Here is a 24,931-nt window from a genome sequence, read left to right as displayed (position 1 = left end):
CTCTATTTTTCCACATAAGTACCAATGATTCCCATGTCTTGAGTGGAGGCCATACATTGGAAGATAACACACTGCACGTCAGCTGATAAAGAGAAGAAAAAATGCTGCTGTCTGATGTGGAAAACCAGTACTGCTTGATTTTTTTATTCAACTAGTTTATTAGCCCGTGCAATGCATTTGAGACTTTTGAGTAAAGGAATAATCAAATTCCAATCTCAGATAAGGAAAAAAAAATGTAGCTCTATTTCTGTGTGATGATATTTGAACATGGTGAATTTCTATTATTTGTATACATATAATCAAGCCAAATATAGGTCAAGCAAAACTCGAATCGATACGCAATACCAATTGTGTAATGCTTCAAAATTAGTTTCATAAAAAATAGCTAACTTAAAACTAAAAGAATGTATTGAATAAGGTAAATTCTTTCTTATTTTTTATTGTATTTTTTGTGTAATATATAATACAAGAAGATCCCATCATGGTTGTAGACGTTATAACATTTTTGGTAAGAAAATATTACAAAACTTAACCTAAGGAGATGACTATGTGATTGACTAAGGAGATAATCATGCATCTAATTAAAGAAGATATATACAGACTTGATATGGTGAATAATCATGAGGAGGATTTATCTCTATCAAAAAGAACACGAGTTTGGATTGGATCAGATGTAAATTAAATGATCGTTGAGCTCAAACATGGATCTTCATCCCAAGCCAACTCGGTCAGAACTACTACATAGTTGGCTCATTTGGAAAGAGTTGCTCTATTGAGTACTGATGAAGTCATAATATGATATAATGTGGACAAGTACAATGCTGTGGTTAATGTCTTGGAGTGGAGGCTAGGCATCAAATAAAAGACAATCTACAATATAAAGTTACCAACTTTGGGAGAGAAAGGACACTATCATTTGGACAGTGTTATTTTTGCTTGAATTGGATGCCAAATTACCAATAAAAGTCAAGATAAGGTTGAGCTGGATAGGATTGGGTAGGAATTAATTCAACAAATTATTACAAATAAATAAATATATTAATGAACAACCAGTCAAATAAACTAGCGAGCCAGAAACTGAAGATTGGATCATGTTTGTTAGGTGACCCACAAAAGAAAAATAATTTTTTTTTCAATGGAGATTGGAGGACGAATCAATTGCTTGAAAGTTGTAATTAATCCGCTTCCATGGACCAGTTGGTTACGTGTAAGCAAGGCGATCTCCTGCCAATAAACCCAAAAGGGCGAATCACTCGGCGTCTGCAGGATGACCAAATCTCTTTTCTTAAACCCTTCAAAAGCCGAGTCAATACTCACAGAACAACAAAAAACCCTCAGTCATCAGACTCTCACTTCATCTGTTTGATATATCCGAGGAACACCCACAACGAGACACTTGATTTCTAGTCTTTGTTCCAGGTAAATTTGTGGTGTTAATGACAGAATTGACCGTTGGATTGGAATATGTGGTTTTAATGGGGTTGTTTGATCATAGTTGCAGCTAATTTTATCTGGGTTTTGTTTTGAATTCTCAATTAATACTCTTTTTTTAGTTAAAAAAGTTTTGGGTTTTGTTTAATCCAAGTGCTGTATCTAGTTTCTGTTTTGTATTCATTATGTGAATCGCAGCACAATTGTCACCGGTTTGACTTATGTGTTGCTTAAACATTACACTATCTGGTTGAGTCCAAATACTTGTTCACAGTGGGTTGTGGAGTTTCAATTTATAGTGCATTTAATTCTCAATTTTATGTTTTTTTGAGTTGGGTTTTCTTTAATCTGTGTTTTATCTGTTGCTGTTTATGTTTCTCTTTTTGTATTGAGTTGTTCATCTGCAACATTACTGTTTGGGTGAGTCTACATACAAAAATGCTGATTGAAAGTGGGTCATGTGGTTTCTGTCTATAGTGCTTGTTATGCCTTTTTTATGTGAATTGATCAGATTGTGACTGCATCCCTTTTGAGCAGATCAAAGCTCTTTTTATCCTTGAAACTTGTTTTCTTCTGCACCTACATGTGAGACTGACACCATTAGCTGCTTTATTGTGGTATATTAGGCCGTGGGACTTTGAATGCGGTGAACAAACAATGGCTTCTTGCAAGGTTCCTTGGAGTCTTCTTTTGGTTTTCTTCATCTTTGGCTGTTGTTCTGTGTATCAATGTTCAGCTGGACTTGATGCAAACCTGACTGCGCGCCTGCTTGTAGATGCATCTGAAGCAGCGAGGCGGCCAATACCTGAAACACTATTTGGAATATTCTTCGAGGTTGGTTTCTCAACGTGAGAGTGTGGATCCTCCTTTGCTATATTAAAAATGGATGCATCTTTTGTTGCCTTCATTGACTGCTTTCTTTTTTAGGTCTTTTTCTTGAACTGCTTTCTTTTTTAGATATTTTTTTTAATGTTACGTCACACAGTCGGATGCTAAGTGTTTATGTATGCGCACAGGCATTGAGATATGAACTTGACGAAAGCAAATCAATGAAGTGACTTAGTCGTAGTTTCCATATAATTCATGTAGTTGTTATCTTTTAAGAAACATTTTCGTGCTTATCTGGTATTTTTCTTCTTCAGGAGATCAACCATGCCGGCGCTGGCGGGCTGTGGGCAGAGCTCGTCAGCAACAGAGGTCAATCCCTGATTCTTTTAACTTCTGAAAGTTGGAAACAGAAAGAATAAATTTCTCACTATGATTTGTGATGTTTCGGGTTTATCTCGGCTGGGCCTGCTAGATGCATTTACAAAGGTCATTACAGTGTTATAAATCAGAGCAGGTTTGAAACCTGGAAGCATATGGTGTAATTGTGGGACACAAGTAACGGCAATTGCTTGCTAGAAAAGCTAAATTTGGTTTTGGTTGGAAAATGAAATCTTTAGATCAATAATACTTTACCATGTCGCCAGCAACAACAATTTGGGAAGTTATATCTGGATATTCCAAAGAAGATTACCTCTTTTGCGGGATTAAGATGTTTGGAATTATCATTTCCAATTAAACTTTCAGGTGTTAGACCTGGTAAGGAACACCATTAACAATGGGACAACATAGACTAAATTGATTTCTAATGTTTTGTTGGGGAATCAGCTTACCTTTGAGTTGTTACGTGGCGATTAAGTCAATTAATTTTGTTTCTATTTTAAAATTTTAAGTTCTGCCTTCCAAAGGTTTTGAAGCTGAAGTTTGTGACAAATTTTTTTCAGGTTTTGAAGCTGGGGGCCCTAACACTCCCTCAAATATTGATCCATGGTCTGTAATTGGAGACGAGTCTTCTATAATTTTATCGACAGACCGCTCATCATCCTTTGAACGTAATAAGGTTGCCCTGAGAATGGATGTGCTTTGTGATAGCCAGGGCAGTAATATCTGCCCATCTGGCGGAGTTGGTGTATATAATCCTGGATACTGGGGCATGGTGAGAATTATTGAGACCTGTTGTCTTATAATGAATCCGGTGCATCCCCATTTTCAAAATATCCATTTCTGTGGAATATGATCCCTTCTGCCATGCTTTCTAATATCATAACATTGCTTAATGTTGCACTGTTTTAATTATCAATTGTGTGCTCAGCTTAAGATCGTGAAATTTACCTACAGAAAAATAAAGGGGTTATTATATTCTATTTAATCATTAGATCTCAGCTGCCTGATCTCTGTGAAATCTTTGTTCTTCCTTCATTTTCAGCTGACGATTCTTTTGTAATCAAAATCCTTTTCTTATGTTTACTTCAGAATATTGAACAAGGGAAGATCTACAAGGTGATTCTTTATGTTCGCTCATCAGGACCAATTAATGTGTCTGTATCATTAACTAGCTCGAATGGCTTGCAAACTCTGGCCACTGCAAACATCATGTGAGCACCATCTGAGTAGTATCTTTTATTCTTTTTCTGTACAGCATAATGCCTTTGTGCTATTCTTGATTTTTCTTTTTTCGTGCTCAAAATTTAAATTCCTGCAACTTGCAGAGCTTCTGCTGCTGATGTGTCAAACTGGAAAAAGGCAGAAGTTCTGTTGAAGGCTGTAGGAGCAGATCATAGTTCAAGACTTCAATTGACAACATCCCAAAAAGGGGTAATATGGTTCGATCAAGTATCGGCTATGCCTTTGGACACCTACAAGGTATCACTCTTTACTCACTCTCTTCCAGAAATCAATTATGTGCTATTACGTGTGAAATACTTGTGTTAAGACAAGGATGTTGATAAGTGGGTAACTGGGGTATCTTTACTTGTTGATTTGGTCTTATGCAAGGGCAGGAAAACATGTGGTCATGTTTGGCTTTGGAATGTTTAAATGGTTAATTACCCCAGAATTGTTTTCATATTTTCTGACCGTTTAAGGATCCAACAAAAACAAGAATTTTGGGAGGTTGGCATGTAGATTTGTAACTTCTGCATTGATTTAAACCGTTCCAGAAGTTAAACAAGTTACAGAAGTTATTGAATACAAACAACATATTCATTTGTTGCTATTTTCTGAATTGTTTATTCAAAAACATTTCCTTAGTGTGCCTTGCCACATGCATGCCATATCAGTAATTCTTTCTACAAACTTTTTCTTGGAACAGGGTCATGGTTTCCGAAATGATCTTTTTAAAATGTTGGCAGATATAAAGCCTCGATTCATCAGATTTCCAGGTATAAATGTTTATGTATGAGCAGATTATAACAGAGTTTGGATCATTTCATAAGAGTTGCTATATGTCCGTACGAGATATTTCAGATTGAATTCGGTGACACTGGCCTTTTTGAGATTCATAATTGAAGTTTTTTTGATGCATCTGTTTCATAAAATCGTTTATAGTAATATTGTGTCTTATCGATGTCCTTCCATCAGCTATATTTTATAAGGCTTCTTTTTTCATTCTGAAACCTGCTCTGTGAGAAGTTAAGAGCACATGAAGCTTTTTAAAAATGTTTGACTTTCCTATTTTAATTATTTTTTGAAGTTTTTTTGATGCATCTGTTTCATAAAATCATTTATAGTAATATTGTGTCTTATCGATGTCCTTCCATCAGCTATATTTTATAAGGCTTCTTTTTTCATTCTGAAACCTGCTCTGTGAGAAGTTAAGAGCACATGAAGCTTTTTAAAAATGTTTGACTTTCCTATTTTAATTATTTTCCTGTTTCTTCGCCTTTTCCTTGGTCAATATAAATAAGTATCACGAACAGAAATTTTCTACATTGTTTATCATAGCCTTAATCTCATCCTATTTCTTTGGTTCTTGAGATTCCAATTGGAGTGGTGTACTATCTTATTATACTTCACTAGGTGGCTGCTTTGTCGAAGGTGAGTGGTTAAGAGATGCATTTCGCTGGAAGGAATCCATTGGGCCCTGGGAGGAAAGACCTGGTCATTTTGGTGATGTTTGGATGTACTGGACCGATGATGGACTTGGGTATCTTGAATTTCTTCAAGTGGGTATCTTGTTTCTTTGTCGACGCTTGATTGTTTATAATTCTTAAGAGAATTCATTTCGTTTTTCTTCTGCACATAACAGTTTGAGCGTTTAATCATCTTTGCAGCTAGCAGAAGACCTTGGTGCATTGCCTGTATGGGTGATTAATAATGGTACTTTTTGTGTGCTTAGTTGTGTAAACCTGTTTTCTCATTGGAACCTGAGGTTGATTAAGCTTGACCATATCCTTTGTTTTCTGGGTTACTTCAATTTTGCAGGAATCAGCCATCAAGATCAAGTTGACACTTCCAAAGTCCTACCTTTCATACAAGTATGCATGCAAATATTTGATTTTCAGTTTGCTAACTTTGTTGCGTGTTCTTAATGGAAGTGTAAGTGCTCATTAATAGTTTTTCTTGCTATGTAAAAGATTCTAATACATGTCTCTGATATGTAATTTTTTGTCTTGACCGCAGGAGGCCCTTGACAGTATTGAGTTTGCTAGAGGTGATTCCAATTCGAAATGGGGTTCTGTTCGAGCTGCAATGGGTCACCCAGAACCCTTTGACTTGAGATATATGGCTATTGGGAACGAGGACTGTGGGAAAAAGAATTATCGAGGTCTGCATAACTTATATAGTCTAATTGAGACCTCTTTTACAAAAATAAACTAGTTAACATACATTTTTTCTGGTTCCAAAGCTTACCATAAGCTTGCCAGAATATTTTCTAGTTGTAATAGCGCTTCTAGATTCTGGACGATAAAGGTATTGAAATACTCACTGCTACCAATTCATTTTTTTATGTGCCCAGGAAATTATCTTAGGTTCTATGATGCCATAAAGCGTGCCTATCCAGACATCAAAATAATCTCGAACTGTGATGGATCTTCCCAACCGTTAGACCACCCTGCTGATATCTATGACTATCATGTAATTCTTCACTTCATGTATTTATCAATTATTAATGGACTGGATTACTGGTTGGGCGACACTTTAATAGCATTTTCCTTACCTTTAACAGATCTATACATCTGCTAGTGACTTGTTCTCGAAGTCTAGTAGATTTAATCTTGCTCCACGAAGGGGTCCAAAGGTATTATGCTGTACTCGTTAATGACCTATGATTTTGTCTGTCAATAAATATGGCGGTTAAGCCTGTCATTTGATTTCAGGCTTTTGTTAGTGAGTACGCTGTGACTGGAAAAGATGCCGGCACAGGAAGTTTTCTAGCAGCATTAGCTGAAGCTGGATTCCTTATTGGACTGGAAAAGAACAGGTTTGCATTGGTCTGCATGAACTTGCATTTTGTTATATTTGCCTATGTGCATGTCAATGCTCGACTATGTAACGAGTTGAGATGTCTGTTTTACTTTTCCTTCTTCTCTTGGGGAAAACGCGACTATCTGTTGCTTGATAATTTCAAATATTGCTTCTCATGATGTCTCTGGTCCATAGTTAATCCCTTTCGAAAAGGATCTCTCGGGTCATGATATTCGTGATTGGAAAAATATACCTCCTTGAATAGGAAGAGCTAATGAGAATTATTTTCCCTCTGCAGTGATATCATTGAGATGGCAAGCTATGCACCTCTTTTCGTAAATTCCAACGACAGGAGGTACTTCTTTCCCTTTAAGATCGGCGTACAGAATCCCGCTGTCATTTTTATCTATCTGTCAAATGATACTTGAGACCTTTCTGTTTCTAAAGATGGAACCCCGATGCGATCGTCTTCAACTCTTGGCAGCTCTACGGAACTCCTAGCTACTGGGTGCACCATCTCTTCAAGGAGTCAAGTGGAGCAACTCTGCTCAATGCAACACTTCAAAGCAACGCCTCTAGTTCGCTTATTGCATCTGCAATCGCTTGGCAAACAGATGATATGAAAAGTTACCTAAAAATAAAGGTTTCTGATTCACTCTTATACGTTCTCCTTCCCCGTGAACAAGTACCCTGCATTCAGACATTTTAGCTAATCACTCAAGTTTTTCAATAACCAACGCTTGCAGATTGTGAACTTCGGAAGCAGCTCAGTGAATCTCAGAATCGACGTGGATGGGCTGAGGTTGAACTCGTTGGGGTCATCAAAGACTGTATACACAGCTGCTAATTTGATGGACGAGAACTCGTTCAAGGAACCAAAGAAGGTATCTGTCTATCTGAATCATTTTTCACTTCTATATACCACGCCTAATGAAGGCTCATACCCTTGAAAAACGTTCTCAGAATCTTCGACAGAAGTAGTCTTATCGCCTTGATCTGAGTCGAATATATTACAATTAATGATAATTAGCGGCTTTAAGTAAGGTCGATTAAGGTGGTAATATTTGTGTGTTTATATATATATATATATTATATATGTTATATGCAGGTGGTGCCAACTATAACATTGCTTGAAGATATGACCGAGGATATAGATGTTGTGCTCGCTCCACGCTCTATCAATTCCTTTGATTTCTTGACAGAATCAAACCATTTCCTGATCAAAGGAACAGATTCTTCTTCAAGGGCCTCAATCTGAATATAAAAAAAAAAATTGTAATTTAAATTATGAATGTAATAATTTTCAATAATAAATAATAATTCGTTACAACTGACATCTTTGTGTACCATGTAAATAATTTGGTCTATATAAACTCCGAATATTTGGATCATTCCACTTTTCCCAATTACTTACCTATCTAGATAACATATATGATGGATAGTTTCAATTGATCTCATAAATCATAATGATTAATTTCCAGATCATAATAGCTGTAATAATTAATAAACATTAATTTTTTTAATTTTTAAACACGGTTTATTATTTAGATTAGACACTTCAAATATCCAATTTAGGTCTTCATCCATTATATAATTATAATAAATAAACATATTATTAAAGTGGATTGCATGGCTCGATACTTTCGACTTCGACTGTACTTGAAAGGACTCATATGGGTCCCATCACACCAACATAAAATAATAATATTAACAAAATTAAAAAAAAAAAAAGATAAACAATTTGGAGGTATAATACGGCAACGTTTCAACACATTTCTAAGTTCTAAGTACAACTGCTAGTACCACTGACCACCAAGTAAACTACTACTCCACCCAATCTGATTTAGAACTCTCGCTGTGTTTATACCAAAAGGAGAAGAAATGGAAGTACGACGAGGAAGTAGCAGATGCAGTTATTCGCTACTCCGTCACCCCACCATTACTTCCACGCTCTTCCTCCCTCTCAGCCGTCTGATCACTCCTCGATCGGACGACGATCACGAATTCTGCGGTGAAAATGTCGGTAATGATCACCACTACTCGAGGCCGATCGTAGTGCTTGACGTAATATGGAACCTCGCGTTTGTGGCGGTATCCGTGTTGGTGCTCCTGTCGTCTATCAAAGAGAGACCCTCTACTCCGTTGAGGGTCTGGGTCTGTGGGTATGCTTTTCAGTGCTTATTGCATCTGGGGTTCGTGTACTTTGAATTTCGGAGTCGGAATGATCGCTGTGATGACCGTGCTTGTTTGGGGGAACTGTCGCCTTCGCAGCGTCAAAGCAGGTAAATTTTTGGTGAATCACATTTTATTTCCATTTTTGAAATATTTTATTCATTGATTCTGTATTGGGTTTGACGGAATTCAGCCTGATTCCTCAAAGTTGCTGTTTTTGCAAGGTTTTGTTTAGATACTGAGAAAATTATGCTACTTTCGGAATTTTAGTTAATCAATGCTCGTCGGTTTTTCATGTTAAACTTTTTGTATTCTTTTAAGTGAAGCGTATACACCTTGCTTACTGGGACAAGGAGGCTTATTATGTTTGAGCTGTTTGGATGGCGCATCTATACCTATAAAAAAATTTTATAATCTGCATTGTGAAAGTGAAAATGAAAAGGTGGGTGAGAAGGGGTTTTCTGAGAGAAAGAAAGAGGGGCACCCACTCATTATTTGTTGTTAGTTTCAATAAAGGACTGAAATTTGGTAAGAATCTGAATGGGAGGTTATATGTTGTTGCAATTATTGTTTAGGATGTGATAGACACCTGTCATGTGGAACCTTGGATCCTTGGAGCAAGTACAACTTAGGGGTATGCATTCTTTTAAATAGTAGTGACCTCATTGGTTTAGATTCAGGGAATTTGGAAGAGACTGGCAGTTTTTCTTTGAGAATAATAGGGTGTTATATCACTTAATTGGATGAACTGGCTTAGATAGACGCTAATTTTTTTATACTTCTGAGCTTATTAAATGCTGCTGGAACTAGAAACGTGTCTTGGTAAGTGAATCATGTATAAACAATCCTTCTGCTTATTTTTCAGCATTGTGAAATGGTTGGAGTCACTTAACACTGTGATATCATCCGTCTGGTGGGTCATTGGATGTTATTGGATAGTAACGGGTGGCCAACCGCTTCTACAAGATTCTCCCCGTCTCTACTGGTAAGTGCATGTTGAGATTTATGCCTGTTGCTTTATAGCCACTTAGTCTTTTGCAACTGCTGCAACATTTGGTGCCATATAACGCTTCAAATAATGCTCATCAAATATGTAATTGAAAAACTGTGTGTGCATCTATAAATAATAATCATTGAGTTAGGAACACTATGTTTCCAACAGTCAAGTAGGGATTTAGTTGCGTTATAGGTTCAGCTGTGAGGCACTTATCATCATATATAGTTCTCTTTGCAGAACTGGCGGAGGTTTTTTCATACATTTATCCCTCTTCCTTAGCTTTTGCAAAAGAAGAATATAAATCCGAACTCTCTATTGTCATAGAATAGCAGGTGTTAACATCCATTGTAGTTTCCAACTGTCTGATTTACAAATCATCCTAACTGAAAGTTGGGAAGCTATATATATATATATATTTTCCATCAATTTAGAAAATGTTTCTTGCAATTCTGTCATGCATTAAGCTCCACAACCTTATTGAAGTTGTTTTTCTTACTTTCCGTTCTAATTTAACTCTTTTAAATCAACCTATTCTCCTGACTATATGCGAATGGTTCTATCATCTATGAAATCCAAAAATAGAATTTGGATTTTTTTTTTCACTCGAGCTGGTTATTCTTGGAAAAGTCTTTTCAATTAATGGAACCCTTTTACATCTTGGTGTGCTCTTATGTGTTACATGCTGACATACATGTGGTAACTCAAATAATGGGTCCTGTGCGTGAAGTGCAGGTTAACAGTGGTATTTCTAGCCTTTGACGTGTTCTTTATAATCTTTTGCATTGGAATGGCATTAGCTGTTTTCTTTGCCATCTTTTGCTGCATTCCGCTTGTAGCTATTGCCTATGCTGTAGCAACTCGACAAGGTGCTTCTGATGCTGATATCAGGACTCTAGCAAAGTATAGATACCGGCAAGCTGATCAATTTAGGAAATTGGACATTGATGAGAAGCAAGAAGCTTTGGGGGCAAGGTTGGAGTTGGGCGATGATAGTTCTTCTAATGAACTTGCTCTTCATCCAGATGATTCTGTAAGCATATTGCCTCTTTTCTTCCCTATCTTTTGATTTTATTTGTGCCGGACTTCTTCTTCACCCACAATGTGTGTGTATGCACCTGATTGAGGATGTATGCCATTCGCTGTTGAATTATTAACTCCAAATTCCATTGTTGGAAGACAAGGACACTAAAGTCAAGTATAATGATCTAAATATGCCAAGTAATATTAACTTTATGATGTCAATACACTGAAGTTGCAACTGCAAATCAAGAGTAATAAATAACACTGGAGTTACTTTAAACGTAATGGTCATGCAGTTGGAGTTGTTCCTGCATTATTACAGTTTGACCTCAGACATGGAAATCTTTGGTCCTCGTTTTGGCTTGCCATAAAGGAAATAATAATGAGCATCCTATTTCTAGAAGCCCCCACCTTTTAATTTCATAGGGATTAAAAAACATGCTGTTTACATCGTCTACTGCAACTTTTGTCTGCATGATTGTAACTAAGATAAGCATGAGTCTCGCAAGATGACTATAGTTCTAAGTTTACCCGATGACATGTAATTTGATTGTGGTTTTATGCTTGTAATATGCTGTGCACTTTGTTTGTCGAGGAATGGGTTGGGTACAATTTGGAGTATCCAACATGGTCCTAGAACCCTTAAACCTCTAATTCTTTTAGTAAATGGATATTGTGATCACTCAGTTAATTATCTTATACTTATACACTTGAACTTGAAGGCTTATCTCATCATCATCATCAAATCATGTATCCATTTTGTTCCAGTTTTTCTTTTCTTCCTTTTTCACCACAAACCAGATGCGTATGTAAAATCTCATCATCGTCTTTTTTCCCTGCTAAAAGAGTATAATTTTACTTCAAATTTGTTGGCTTTCCAGAAGTGCTGCATTTGCCTCTCCCTATACATAGATGGAGCAGAGCTGTATTCTCTTCCCTGCAACCACCATTTCCATTGTGGATGCATCAGCAAATGGCTTCGGATAAATGCAATTTGCCCTCTCTGCAAACTCAATATTCGCAGGGGTGACACACTGGTTTGATCCACTATCCTACTGATTTGAGAATTTGACATTGACACTCATAGGCTCTATAACTCTTTAGAGGAGGATTCAGAATAACAGCGCAGCCAAGTCAGCCATTCTTCTTGCTGTTCTACTACTCGTTGGAGAATTATATGAAAGGGAAGGTGACAAAGGGAGGAGTTTCCTGTGATTTGACTCTGTAAAAGCTATGACATTCTGCTCTTTGTTAATAGAATTGGTTTCTTTCTCAACTTGATTTTTGTATATTAAGTAAACCATCCATAGCCTGAACATGGACTAGTTCCCATGACATCCAGAAATGTCTGAAGCAAGTGATATAGAGCAATCAATTTCCAGGTCAATTGATGTTGCAAAAATATAATCTACTAATAATGATTGTTGTGCTGCATTGGTAGCCATTTTTTTTTATATTAGCCTCCCTCCCAATAAAGGATTGATCTGCTGCAAGTATATGGGAGCTGCACTATGTTGTCCACAGTTGATTACAGCAGTTAGTGTGTTACAATACAGGGGAATGAATGAATATGGTCTTGGATTATTGACACACATTTTGACTTGTGATAAAGAAAAGAGGAATGTGAGCTAGCTTCCATAAAATTTTTTTGAAGTTCTATTTGATACAAAAGGATATAATCATATGGTATCTTCTAAAATAGGAATTAGGGGTTGAACCCACCACTTCCTCAATGTAGGACAAGAGTTCAAATACTCCCCTAAAACCCCAAAAGTTAGCTATAAGGTCAGGGAAAGGCAAACATGTTTAGGAACCTTTCAAATCTAGTGTTTTTTCAGTTGCCTCTCATTGGTGATGTCAACAGGTAGTAGAGCAGCTTTCAAAGTTCAAACCCTCAGATAGTAAACCCTAAACAGACTATGGTGTAATAAGATCAGGGAAACAAAGAAAAGCACCAAATAACATCTAGTTCATTGTTCCATCTGGTTACCAATGCCAGTATATCCATTCTTGCAACTTACAATAAACAAATCAAAAGGACAAGAGAGACAAAGCTCAGCACTTAACCTGCTGACTTGAGGCAAAGGTTAGACATTTTTCAATTTCTTCATCTTTGAAGGAGGCCATCGGCCCTTCTTCCTCAGCCTTCGCTTGCGAACAAGCCGCTTTCTGCGGAGCCTTATCTTCTTTGCCATCTTCATCTTCATTTTCTGCTTCATCCTCTCCTGCAACTTCAACTCTAAGGGAAGTTTGTCAATTGGAACAGACTCTTCTTTGTTATCTGAAGGAGGTTCAACACCATCTTTGGGACCAGTTTCATCGGTCTCAGATGAAGCTCTGACAATTACTTCCCCAGTTTTTCTAACATTAAGGGACACAAAATATTGAAATCCATCGAAAGATGTTGGGTTCTGACCGATGGGCCTCAAGTGCAACCTAGAAACTGGAAACAAATATACCAAATATACTGTTCAATGTGAAATACAGGCAAAAAAAAATTGCAGATAACCATAGTTAAGGAGATACAAAGATCAACTACAAGTTGTAACAATGAAGTGAAATTACTTGCATTTTCGTGTGATGTGATTGTGAAGAGGGATCACCTACACTATGAAATTCTTCTGCTTCAGTTTAATTTACGCAACATCAACCCAAAATCCACACATTATCGCATAATCCAAAGGAGCGAATCAATTGCAGACAGAAAAAGGGAATTTTATGCATTTCAAAGACCTATCATAAGTGGATTCAATATCCCCACCCACATAGACACACAGACAAGAGGGACAGCTTCAAATATGTTCGATAAAATGCCCAACCCAGCATACAGAACAACCAAACAGCTCCAATTCAAAGGAAATGTCTTCAAAAACCAAATTTGAAGTACCCAATTGCTTTTACTCTGCTACCACAAACCATATATGGATATACTACAAAAGAGTGGGTGGGGGAGTCAAGAAACAGCAAGTAATCAGACAGCAAAAGTCAGCAGAGAATGCAAAATGATGCCGAAAGAAAGAACATCGACATCAAGCATCCATTAAATATTTCCTCCCTGTAAATCATTCTTGATCTACAAAATTACTGAAAAAATGGTAGAAGATGCACTTACTTGGGGTTGCGGTGATGGAGAGTGAAGACGATGGAAAAGGTTGTGAAGAGAGGAAGGGAATAGAATTGAAGCAGTGGACAGACATTTGTTTGCACTCTTATCTTTGGTCTCTAGCACAAATCATTTCCGGCGGTTCGGAGATTGGATTGGTTTGATCGGACAAGCCCATGGAACAATCTCCTCTGCGAGCCAGGGGCCCAATCAGTTCTTATGGACTTTGTGGTTTCACTGACCCAAAACATCGATTGGGCTAAGGCTTCAAGCCTGGCCCTTATTATTCCCAAGGCCCAGGTCATGTTTATCAATTTTCATGCTCGAGGCTGGAGCCGTCAAGGATAGGCCTGTCCGAATGTGATATATTGAAAGAGAGAGATCGAGAAGCGTTCTGTAGGGATTTCTTGAATCTGAGGCCCAGTTATCTAAAGACTGTGAGAAAGTTGGAGTTAAAGAGCCCAGCCCAAACTAAGCCCATTCATCTTGGGCTTATTATAGTTCAATTCATGGATCAAGCAGGCGTTTAGAGTGGACCTTATAAAAGGTTAGGCTCGTGTCAAGTGTCAACCATAAAACATCCTAGTTTATTGACAGTTACGTTGGAAAATTCAAGCCCAAATCTTAAGAACATGATTTAATTAATCCAACAGATGAGGAAGATAAGTCCACTAAAGCAAGCCCAGGCTAAGCCCATAGCCGTTGGGCTTATCGTAGTCAATAGATTCTAACCTAAGCTTAAAGCTAATACTATAACCTGCACAAATGGGTTCAGGGAAATCAAATACTCTACGGTTCAACAAAAAGAAGAATGTACTGAAAACAATGAAAAGTAAAGCATATATGCTAGAAGGGATTGTATAAATGAGAAGTAACAAGAAATTCAATATACATAATATTATAAAAAGATGTTGTATCAGTACAGTATGAAGTAATCATTTCAGGGGTAGATCCTACACCAACCAAGTACAAATTCACATTAATCCAAAAAAAAAAAAAAAAATCAGATTAATAGCCAGATTCGCAGTTAACTACAGTCTTACCAAGTTTGCCATTGGAAATAAAAGATCAGCTAGTAATTTCTGAAGAAAGTGTAGGGTTACTAAGAGGGGAATTGAAACCTACCAGAAACAGTCTAAAACTAAAAATTTGGACACATACTATATAGTCAGCCGAATTTAGCCATTATAAAACCTCATCATTGTTCCAGACTCAGGCCGGTTGCTACGCAGCCCAGTCAACAAAACATTTGTGCATGTAAATATTTTGAGACTTAAAGCAAAAGCAAAAAGGATATCAGATCTCCCACAGTTTTACTCTTCCACCCTGATAGAGACCAGCTAACATCCAAATACCAGCTTCCAACACTTTAGAGCTCACCAAATACGCCAAAACCTGTAATCTCATCATTTGCCCTGTTTAGTATGCAGCACGACTCATAGATCTTTTGTATGAGACTAGCAGCACTCAGGTTTCATAAAATCAAATCGAATTCTTTAAAATCCAGAAAATTCAAAACATTTATAGATTTAAATATTTCTTATGCTTTAGAAGATTTATGCATGCGATGTTCGAGGTGGCAGATATAAACACAATACCTAAAAGGCTAAAACCACTATAGGACTATGCAAACATATCTACCGTCAATGCGTCAACCACAATACAACAAATACAGCACTTACCAAAAGTCTATGAGTATTCGTAATTTTATTGTTTCAATTTGGATCAAGAATCTACGAAAAATCGCCATTTTGTAACTAACTCAACAAGAATAGAACTTTTCCAACAAGATACAGACAATTAAAATATACGGGTTTCATGACACAGAATAAAGACATTCTAATCTTTCACTCTGCTTGAACATGCATACTTCAAAATAAGTAGAATTTTAGCCAAAGACAATAGATTCATTTAAAATATATATATTTCAGAAACAATAGACTACGACAATATACCAATTAACAAGAAAGATAAAACGGAAAGGACATTAGAAGCAAGAGGGTAAGTCAGCCTTACTAGATAACACAAGGTAAAGGTCAGACATTCTTCAACTTCTTCATTTTTGAAGGCGGCCATTGACCCTTCTTCCTCGTCCTCCGCTTCCTAATAAGCTTCTTCCTCCGAAGCCTAACCTTCTTTGCCACTTTCATCCTCATCTTCTGCTCCAGCTTCAGCTGCAAGTTCGATTCCAATGGAATTTTGACAAACGGGATGTTCTCTTCATCATCATCATCACTCTCAGATAAAGCCATTTCACCATCTTGACCAGTTTCCTCTACATCTAAAGATACCTTCGCAATAATTCCTCCCCTTCTGGAAGCACTAAAGAGCTTATCAAAGCAAATCTCCCCAAGAGAGTTTGAGCATAAATCAATAGGCTTTATGTACAACCTAGAAACTGCAGGCCAACACACGATTCAAACTTCTTTGGGAAAGGAGACGCAACTACGGAACCACCCACACCCCCAACAGAAAAACCGATACTGCAATATGGTACAAAACCCAGATAGAGTAATATAAAGGCCGATAAACAAAGCTTTATGGTAATAGAACGAAGTAAAGGTCAATATACGTATAGCCCAAACTAAAATCTAACACAGAAACATAACCCAGTTAGTACGAGAATATGGTGTCTAACGCAATCATTCATAAATTGGAAAATCCGATCAATTAGACCCATATCAACACAATTACGATTGACAAAAATCGCTGGCTCTGATCAGTACGGTTTTCTCCAATAATTAGAGATCATAGAAAACGTTCTACCCCTTATAAAAAATCTAGGGTTACTATTTTCTTTCCTCCTCCCCCTCAAAGAAGTAATCACAGGTGAGAGACACAAGATATAACTGCGAAAAAGAGGTCAAGAAGTTAGGATTACGTGTGCTAAAGGACAGTCTTACTTGTTGCAGCATCTACAGCCAAAGTGGTCGCTGATGACGAGAACGAAGAATGCGGAGCGGAGGAGGAAGCGAGTGGTCCTGGAGGAGCGAAAAAGAGGAGAAGAGCCATTCTTAGCTCTCCTCTTTGCAATCGGAATTCAACCGGCCAATATGGGTTTTGGGTCATAAACCCACCGGCTCTCTTGACGCGCGTCGGCAGTCTGAAATCTGATTTTCCTTTTATCAGAGTCTCTGAGACGTCTTAAAACTTATAAGCAGGCTCAATTTGATTTTGGCCCAACTTAATTTCCAATATAATAAATGTCCTGAACCGCTGGTCATGGTGGCGCAGTTTTTTTTCTTTCAATCAGGAACTTAGAGAAGGAACATGAGTCGAACCCACAAGGATAAGTCCATCCATATATAACGTAATTACCATTCAACCAACCGATCAAGGCTCAATGGCAAAGTAAGGAAATATCAATAAATGAAAATTGTTAGCTGGTTTACAATCTGTCCATGAAGTTTACATTCCATGAGTGAACAAGTACGAATCTCACTGCTTATACCATTAAGAATGACTACCCTTACAGAAGCCACATTTGCTGGATTTTTTGGCAATTTCAGAAAAGAAGTAATCACATCACTGGAAACGATATAGCTCCAAAGATTTTGAACGAGTTAATATACAGATCCAGGCTTACAGATCAAGGCATTTCCAGTTCTTTCATAATCTCTACAACAACAACAATTTCTCAAGACCGTCGCATCCTTTTTAAAGGAAAAGTAGGTCTCCAAAACAAAAAATGGAAGTAGAAAGCCATGTAACTTGTAAGAGCAATCAGTGGCACATCTTAAACATGAAAAGTTTTCACTAGATTTCGTCAACATGGGATCTCATATTATGGACAAGCGGCTATCAGAGTAAACAAGAGGGGAGAAAAATAAGGAAGAGAAACAAAATGCAAGGAACCAGCAGTATGGACGAGAGAGAAAAACAGAAAAAAAGAAAATAGAGACCAAATAAACTTCCAAATTCATCACCAACTCCCTGGCAAGACAGATATGACAGTTATCAGTAAAGATTTCAATTACAAGTACAAAAATAATGGAACAAGACGAAATTAAGAATGTACTATATCCATATGGCATTCCATTGGCTCCACCAATCTTGTTTTGAGTATAAAAGGGGGAAAAAAAACTGTAAATCATTCATAATGCCTCCTTTCCCAACCCACCAAAAACTGCAATAAGATGCTTCAGAAAAACTCGCTTAATTCTAAGAAAGTAGTTCATGATTCAGACACTGTTTGCTTGTGAAATTTCATTCTTGGAAGGCTAAATTAATTCTTTCAAATCACTGATCAGATAACGCAAACTGGCTTATAAATAAAAACCCAAACTGAACTAATGAGATGCACATAAACGTATTTTTGTGATAGCATACATATTATAGGTAGCAAGATTATAGTAGATAGACATATACCTTCCTAAGGAAGAATATGAGAACGAAATATAAGTGGGTAGATACAGCAGAATCCACTGCTCCAACACTGCAAAAGAAAAAACAGTGTCTAAATGCGTACATCACTAGATGAAACCGTTTGTCGTGTAAAGTACTGAAAAGAACATGAACTAAACCATAAGAACTAGAAAAGGTGGCATCACAATATTTTGTTAGACTCTAGTCCTTTGTGAACCCATAAATAAACTTACCTAGGATTGGAATAGGTTGTTGGTGAGGTGGTTTTTAAGTTTGAAAACCTTGTTTGGGAGAGGAATCCATATAGAGGTGTTTGGGCAGTTTTCTTTCAAACACACAAGTATGCCTAACAACTGCAAACCCTCCATTTGGGGGTTGGGGAGCATTGGCAAAACCTACAGAACCCCAGCCCCACCCCCCACCTTTTGTGTCAATCAAGAAATCAAGACCAACATTCACAATGCTCCCCCCCCCCCCCCCTCCACCCACCCCGAACCTTAATGAGTCGTGTTATTGGGTTTGGGCATTTGAAAAAGTTAAGTCATACACCAGTCCAATAACAAAAGGTTAAAATCAAGGAGTTAAGGAGGACTTACAACAGAAAGCAGCGGTCCCTGTTTGAACTTTCCATGAAATGAAAATGCAATCGGCTTGGGGTTTTCTCCAGGTCCTCTTATAAATCCACTGAGTTCACATTGCAGTAAGTAGGTTAAAACTGGCGAAGGATAGAATTCGAGAACAACTATACAACTTACAATTATACATGAAATAAATAATACTAAGCAAATTATCAAAAAAAGGGGAAAAAAATACAACACTAAGCAACAGAACCATAAAGTATGGAACTGTTCATAAAAATAACTTACATCAGTGAGGCAGAAATCAAAGGATTCCTTCTAGTGTCATACACGGCAATAAGACCTTTGTAAATATCATCCCCTCCCTTAAAAGATACGGCTAATCGTTCACCAGAAGCATCCCAGGCTATCTTCTCAATTCCTTGACTGTACAATATAACACAATGACACACTTACCGGGGAAAAAAGGAAACACAATCGCTTCTGTTAAAAAAAATCTGTGCAAATGCTGTTCAACAAATTATAAAATACACATATCTCACACTTATTACGTGTACTATATCTGTCCTATTAAGTGATGAATACAAGGACCTTATCTTTTAACTGATACTGAAACTTTGGTCAGTTACATCTGGGCATCAAAGTTTACAAATTGCATGTTGCATTCACCAAGGCTTACCAAGGGACAGGCAAGTAAGTTGGTAGAGAGCTCATTGTTAGTAAGGTAGAGCGCTACACTTATGCTTGTTGCACAGCTCATTAGGCAAGCTGTTCCACAGGGAACAAAAACAAAATACAAGCATTGAACAAAAACAAGTGACTGAATGAGATTGAACTAGAGTTTTGGTAAATACGGCTCCTCATTTCAATCATTTTACGATTAGATATATTTCACTCCAAAAATCATTCAAATGTTAGATTTTTTTCCTATTATATCAATATTTAATATTTCATTTCTTCTAATATTTAGTTTATTACTTTTATTATTTGCATGTATATATTGAACAATAGTCACTAAAAGCAATGAAACAATGAAGGAAATGCAGTTCAAAAGGGCACCTTTGTAAAAGTTTTTATCAAATAAAACCAAAAAAAAAAAAAAAAAAAACAAAGGAGATTAGGCAGTAAGATTCTCCAAGCTTATGAGGAGAGGACATGCCATTACATTACAAGACCATTGGATAGGCAGCTACCTGACGGACACACAAATTTGACAGCTAACCAAAATACAACATAAATAACTGAAAGGTTAAATCAATCAAAGTATATTCCAAAACGTAGTCCCATCATAACTTCTTGTTTCCAGCTCATTTAAGTCTCAATGGCTTCTAATATTTCACTCATATGAAAGGAAATCCTCAAAGCATTCCACAAGTTGAGAAGAAAGTCTTTCTTTTTTCCTGAGAATAAAGGTGAGAGTTCCAACTAAAGAATTTTTATTATTTATACCTGTTACTCAAGGAACTCGTCTCTGGCAAATCAACCGGTATAAGGTGAGCATCTGGTGACAAAAGAACAAATACATGATAGTCATGTTTACTTGTACAGAGTCATTCAATGGTAATGTCCCTAAGAACACCTAGGAATATATGATATACAGAAACAGTAGGCATTACGACCAAACAGTATTACCATGCATTACATGGTGCCTCAATTTAAGGAACTGGCTAAATAATAAATGAGTTGATCAAATATGTGAACTAGATTGAGGTTGCATACCCAATAATGGTGGCTTTGATGCAAAGTGAATAGAACCCAACGTTGAAGATCTAGAGAAAGCAACCAGTATCATACGGCCATCAGGATCCCAAGTTGCTCCCTGACAACATAATACATGATTGGTAACCAGTATAAATTTCTTCACATTAAAAAAAAAAAAAACAAGTATAAATTTCTAAAAGTACAAGGAGCAGGATAAAAGCAAATTTTTTGGGGGAAAAAGCAGATGAAATGCAATGATACTATACATCAGTAGCTGTGGATTCCATGCCATGCAAAAATTGTGATCACTTTCAACCCAATAGCAAATTAAAAAAATGAATGAGAGAAAAACAAAGAAAAAACAATACACAATTCATAGAATTTCATCAAAAATCATCATTTATGGGGTGAAATATCCTTGCCTTTCTTTTGTTTGCAATCAAGAATTGGTTATACTTCATAATCAGGAATAGGTAGGATAACCAAGACCTAGCCCACTTCATCGTATAAGCTTTTACAAAATTTGCCCAAAAGTTATTTTCAGAAACCCACATCATCCCTCGCACAAAAAATAAAGAGCAAGAAAAATAATATATCACATGCATGTAAATTTTTTTATTTACCTCACTGTACCAATTATTAAAAAAACAAAAGTAGAAAAAAAAAAAAACAAAAAAACTGAGCCGACATCATCAAATATATCAAGACAAGTAAAATGAAAGCTAGAATGAGAAGCAGGCAATGCAGTCCAAAAGTAGTCAATACCGTGACAAAGCCACTTGTTGAAGACCATGGCTCTGATGTCCATGTGTTTGTCTCCCAAAGATAAAATGTTCCATCACTGTAAAAGAACATAATCAATATCATAGAGATCCTAGATAGAATCGTTTAACAATACAATCGTGAGATTTGATGAATAGTGAGCATACAATTTTCCAGCAAAAAAGTAATCTCCAGTAGGTGACCATTTTAGCATTGATATGCCGCCTAATCCCCTTCGAATAGGTGTGCCCACCCCTGGAATTATATTAACATAAGGACATCAAACTGCAGACATTAAAGATTAGATCTTCCCAAAAACAGAGATAATCTGTAAAATATATGTAAGACAATAAGACGGGACAGAACCACAAAACATTTATCATATAAAAAAGGTGAAACCCAAAGCGGCCACTTTGGTTTTGTAATGAAGTGACTGCAATTAAAACCTCTATACTCAAAGACAGCTCAACAGATTTGAGTATGTAGTTGTCACTTGTCAGTTGGCACCTGGTCCTCTTACATACACAACTACTAATTTTCAATTCAGCACTTTTAGCAAGCATTCCAAATCCTCCTTAGCCATATATTATTCTTAAACAAATCTAGATTTGTAGAACCAAAAAAACAAAACAAAACCTTTCAGCATAGTCTACAATGTGCACAGCCAATCTGCAGAGGCATCGTTTCATATGCTGATTTTTCCATTTGTGGTTTGGGGCAGCGCCGCAGCGGCCTACCCAAGCATAGTTAGCTGACCCCACTCAAACAATAGTTACACTAATGATATAGCAAATTGTACTTATGTGTTATAAAAATTTGTTATTTTCCCCCATCAAGTTTTCAAATTTCTATCCTAGCCCCTAATAACTATAAATTTTCCCCCAGCCAATAGACCTTGGGTCCCCCACTGGTTGGGGTAGGGGGAGGTGACATCTCCATCCTTGCCTAGGACCAAATTGCAAAGAACTTCTATATTCATCATACTACTTTTAAATTTATCCAGAAAGATCATTGATTTAATTTGAGTGAAGAAGAAAAGGATTCTAAAGCCATAAGAAGCAAAATAAAACCATTCAGCTGAAGGTTTCTACACAAAAAAAAAAAAAAAAAAAAATAGGGTTTACCTTGAGCAACATCCCATATGGTGAATGATGCGCTCTCGTATGAGCCAGATGCCAAATATGTGAAGATTGGTGAAGGAAATTAGAGATTACACAACTTGAGATTTTCGCAGAAAATAAGAAAAAAAACACAAAAACATAAAATAAATATGTAAATGACAGGTATAATGGTAAACAAGAGGCTCCAGGAAAGAAGTTTATGAGTCACATAATTAATGAAAGAAATGCGAAATGGATTTGGTATGGATATCTTCCATCAGGACTCCATGAGAGTGCACTAATTTGTTCATCATTATGACTCCGAAGAAAATCCACCAGAGCCCATCGAGTTCCAGATCCTCTAGAGAGTGTTCCCAAATATGAAGAGACACCAGATCTCACAGATGCTGCATTGCCAGGATAGGAAGCAGCCCAAATGCAAATACCACCCCTGAAATGTAATCCAATTGTTGAGAATCTACATAGGCTTTCCATATCATAAAGTGATTAACAGAAATTAGGATACTTGCTTGCATGCAACAGAAAGTGACTTTCCACCATTCGGCCTCCACTCTAGAACTTTTATGTCTTTCTGAGATTCACTGGTTAAAATGCAAGGATCCTTTCCGTCTGTTCAAACATAAAATTGGTATTTGAAAGCACGCCCCGGGGGAGGGGGGGGGGGGTTAAGAGAAGCAAGTTCTCTCCGGTAAAACTGAGCCGTAAAGATAACAGAGTAACGGCTTGAACAATGAGGAAATGATTAAGCTAAAGAAAACTTTAAAAAAAATATGATTACTGACCTGCATCCTCAAAATCATGTACCGTCACTTGATGTGGTCCAGAAATAAATGCAATTATATGTTTATGTTGATGCCAGCTTACTCCTTGAAGACTAACCTCTGGTAACAAGTTTACCTACTAAGAAAAATAACATGAGATAAAATACTATTTACTGTTACACCCTTTGGCATAGATGTCAATCGTACATAAATTAGATTACAAATAATCATATGATAAGTTACTAGCCATGTATGTTTTGTTGGACATGCATAAAAAATCTGAGAAACCTTGCAATAAGTGATGACATGGATGCATCAGCATAGAATTATAGACATAAGCACCTTCAATGCCCCAACTCCCTCCCTTGCATGCGAACATTAATGAACCAAGGGAAGCCAAGGGATATCAATCATTCGCAAAGGATCCAGAGAAACTAGCTCAAAATAGAGAGCTTCCAAGGATAAGGTTTAATATCTTTCCTTGGATATATGAAAAGTGCATTCTAGCTGTAAATGAGATTCTGTCTCGTTTGATGTAATGGGTGGTGTCCCCTCCCTACCTTTAATAATACTCTCTTTACAACATAAATTGTTAAAACCTAAAAAGTAAAAACAGCCTCTTTGACAGTTCCAACAAATAGAAACAACTTAACCCTGGGGGAAAGAAAGGCGCTGAAAATATAGGATTCTGCAATATCTAATCACCCCAACAGCACAGGAACACTTGAAGGAAAACTTCTCAGGTGATTACTTGTAAATGGTCATGTGAAGAATTTCATTGACAGCATGTTCCACCATCCATTAGCACAACAGACAATAACAAAAAACTGAAAGAAATTGTGCGGCAGCAATTGAAGGAAATAACATGAAAATTTACATCATTTGGATGATAAAACAGGCGCTTGAGGGAGTCATTGACAATCCCCCGCAATGCTGATGCTAAACCAATCTTCCTTTGTGCGGTCTCCCCGTTTGTCCTTTCTTGACGTTCGGTGTCCCGCTCTGGACTCGGTGTAGATACCAGCTGCTCCGATTGAAATGGAACAGCGCTAAATACCATTCCCTACACCAACAAGAAACTCCAAAATTTCAAAACAAACTAACAAACATTCAAACACACTGAACAATTGACAGGAAAAACGAAACGGCAAAATTGCTTACGAGAATTTTCCCATAAGAGTCCCGAGCTAGATCGTCAGAGAGAGCCTCGGCAGTAACTGCGGCGTATCGCACGTATACGTCATCGTTACAAGAGAAAAATCACACTCATTTGAGCTGTAGCATGTATATATACTGTAGATATATATAGAGATACAGAGAGAGTACATACTCAAGTGTCGGTTGATTTCGCAGATGGTGACTGATCCGGGAGGAGGAAACGAAGGCATTCTTTTTCTTCCTAGTCGATCGAATCGGATGAGTAACGAAAGAAAGTGAAAGTGAATTGGGGTTTAGGGTTTAATTGATTTCGAACGTTCGGACCCGATAACGGACGACCCGTTTCAACTCTGGACTTTCCAGATTGTTTTGGAGGGAATTTATTTATTAGAGAGCAGCATCCCGTTTAGATTCCATTGCTGGATTAATTATGACAGGAATTAAATTAATTTACTTGTAAATTATGGAGTAATTAGCTTTATAGAGCAAGATGGGCTGGGTTGAATCGTTGAAGCCTTGTATGGATGGCT

At 37.1% G+C, this 24,931-nt stretch overlaps 5 protein-coding genes across 10 annotated transcripts; 2 read left to right on the top strand and 3 right to left on the bottom strand.

Annotated features, from left to right (window-relative positions):
• Positions 1–1,177: 1,177 nt before the first annotated feature.
• On the top strand, positions 1,178–8,054 carry LOC119995396 (alpha-L-arabinofuranosidase 1-like). 2 transcript variants are annotated; one of them, XM_038841876.1, is made up of 18 exons: positions 1,178–1,419; positions 2,058–2,265; positions 2,574–2,628; positions 3,201–3,412; positions 3,730–3,851; positions 3,966–4,119; positions 4,568–4,637; positions 5,275–5,420; positions 5,529–5,574; positions 5,680–5,732; positions 5,878–6,022; positions 6,215–6,333; positions 6,425–6,496; positions 6,576–6,679; positions 6,962–7,018; positions 7,111–7,306; positions 7,410–7,547; positions 7,772–8,054. In XM_038841876.1, the coding sequence occupies exons 2-18, from the start codon at positions 2,089–2,091 to the stop codon at positions 7,919–7,921; spliced, it is 2,016 nt and encodes a 671-aa protein (XP_038697804.1). In that variant the 5' UTR covers positions 1,178–1,419; positions 2,058–2,088; the 3' UTR covers positions 7,922–8,054. The 2 variants fall into 2 exon arrangements, with proteins under 2 accessions (XP_038697804.1, XP_038697805.1); XM_038841877.1 differs by lacking the exon at positions 1,178–1,419 and adding an exon at positions 1,727–1,851.
• Positions 8,055–8,473: 419 nt separating this feature from the next.
• On the top strand, positions 8,474–12,208 carry LOC119988045 (E3 ubiquitin-protein ligase At1g63170-like). 3 transcript variants are annotated; one of them, XM_038832957.1, is made up of 4 exons: positions 8,474–8,945; positions 9,701–9,820; positions 10,721–10,862; positions 11,734–12,208. In XM_038832957.1, exons 1-4 carry the CDS (start codon positions 8,545–8,547, stop codon positions 11,893–11,895), a joined length of 825 nt encoding a protein of 274 aa, XP_038688885.1. In that variant the 5' UTR covers positions 8,474–8,544; the 3' UTR covers positions 11,896–12,208. The 3 variants fall into 3 exon arrangements, with proteins under 3 accessions (XP_038688885.1, XP_038688882.1, XP_038688879.1); XM_038832954.1 differs by having other exon boundaries at positions 10,565–10,862; positions 11,737–12,208; XM_038832951.1 differs by having other exon boundaries at positions 8,475–8,945; positions 10,565–10,862.
• Positions 12,209–12,785: 577 nt separating this feature from the next.
• On the bottom strand, positions 12,786–14,190 carry LOC119995046 (50S ribosomal protein 5 alpha, chloroplastic-like). Its single transcript, XM_038841407.1, has 2 exons — positions 13,965–14,190; positions 12,786–13,295 (listed from the first exon to the last, which is right to left on the bottom strand). The coding sequence occupies exons 1-2, from the start codon at positions 14,047–14,049 to the stop codon at positions 12,940–12,942; spliced, it is 441 nt and encodes a 146-aa protein (XP_038697335.1). The 5' UTR covers positions 14,050–14,190; the 3' UTR covers positions 12,786–12,939.
• A 642-nt stretch (positions 14,191–14,832) lies between these two features.
• LOC119995045 (50S ribosomal protein 5 alpha, chloroplastic-like) lies at positions 14,833–17,091 on the bottom strand. Its single transcript, XM_038841406.1, has 3 exons — positions 16,859–17,091; positions 15,972–16,353; positions 14,833–15,350 (listed from the first exon to the last, which is right to left on the bottom strand). The coding sequence occupies exons 1-2, from the start codon at positions 17,022–17,024 to the stop codon at positions 15,992–15,994; spliced, it is 528 nt and encodes a 175-aa protein (XP_038697334.1). The 5' UTR covers positions 17,025–17,091; the 3' UTR covers positions 14,833–15,350; positions 15,972–15,991.
• A 392-nt stretch (positions 17,092–17,483) lies between these two features.
• Positions 17,484–24,784, bottom strand: LOC119995044 (aladin). 3 transcript variants are annotated; one of them, XM_038841403.1, is made up of 15 exons: positions 24,574–24,784; positions 24,405–24,460; positions 24,121–24,306; positions 23,265–23,379; positions 22,992–23,091; positions 22,733–22,912; positions 22,486–22,544; positions 21,529–21,616; positions 21,365–21,440; positions 20,618–20,717; positions 20,348–20,399; positions 19,187–19,324; positions 18,917–19,004; positions 18,324–18,390; positions 17,484–17,888 (listed from the first exon to the last, which is right to left on the bottom strand). In XM_038841403.1, the coding sequence occupies exons 1-14, from the start codon at positions 24,629–24,631 to the stop codon at positions 18,328–18,330; spliced, it is 1,359 nt and encodes a 452-aa protein (XP_038697331.1). In that variant the 5' UTR covers positions 24,632–24,784; the 3' UTR covers positions 17,484–17,888; positions 18,324–18,327. The 3 variants fall into 3 exon arrangements, with proteins under 3 accessions (XP_038697331.1, XP_038697332.1, XP_038697330.1); XM_038841404.1 differs by lacking the exon at positions 17,484–17,888 and adding an exon at positions 17,900–18,081; XM_038841402.1 differs by lacking the exon at positions 17,484–17,888 and having other exon boundaries at positions 18,115–18,390; positions 24,574–24,782.
• Positions 24,785–24,931: the final 147 nt, after the last annotated feature.

The sequence above is a fragment of the Tripterygium wilfordii genome, chromosome 3 (assembly GCF_013401445.1).
Source record: "Tripterygium wilfordii isolate XIE 37 chromosome 3, ASM1340144v1, whole genome shotgun sequence".
Classification (NCBI taxonomy): Eukaryota; Viridiplantae; Streptophyta; class Magnoliopsida; order Celastrales; family Celastraceae; genus Tripterygium; species Tripterygium wilfordii.
This window is presented reverse-complemented; position numbering and strand designations above follow the sequence as displayed.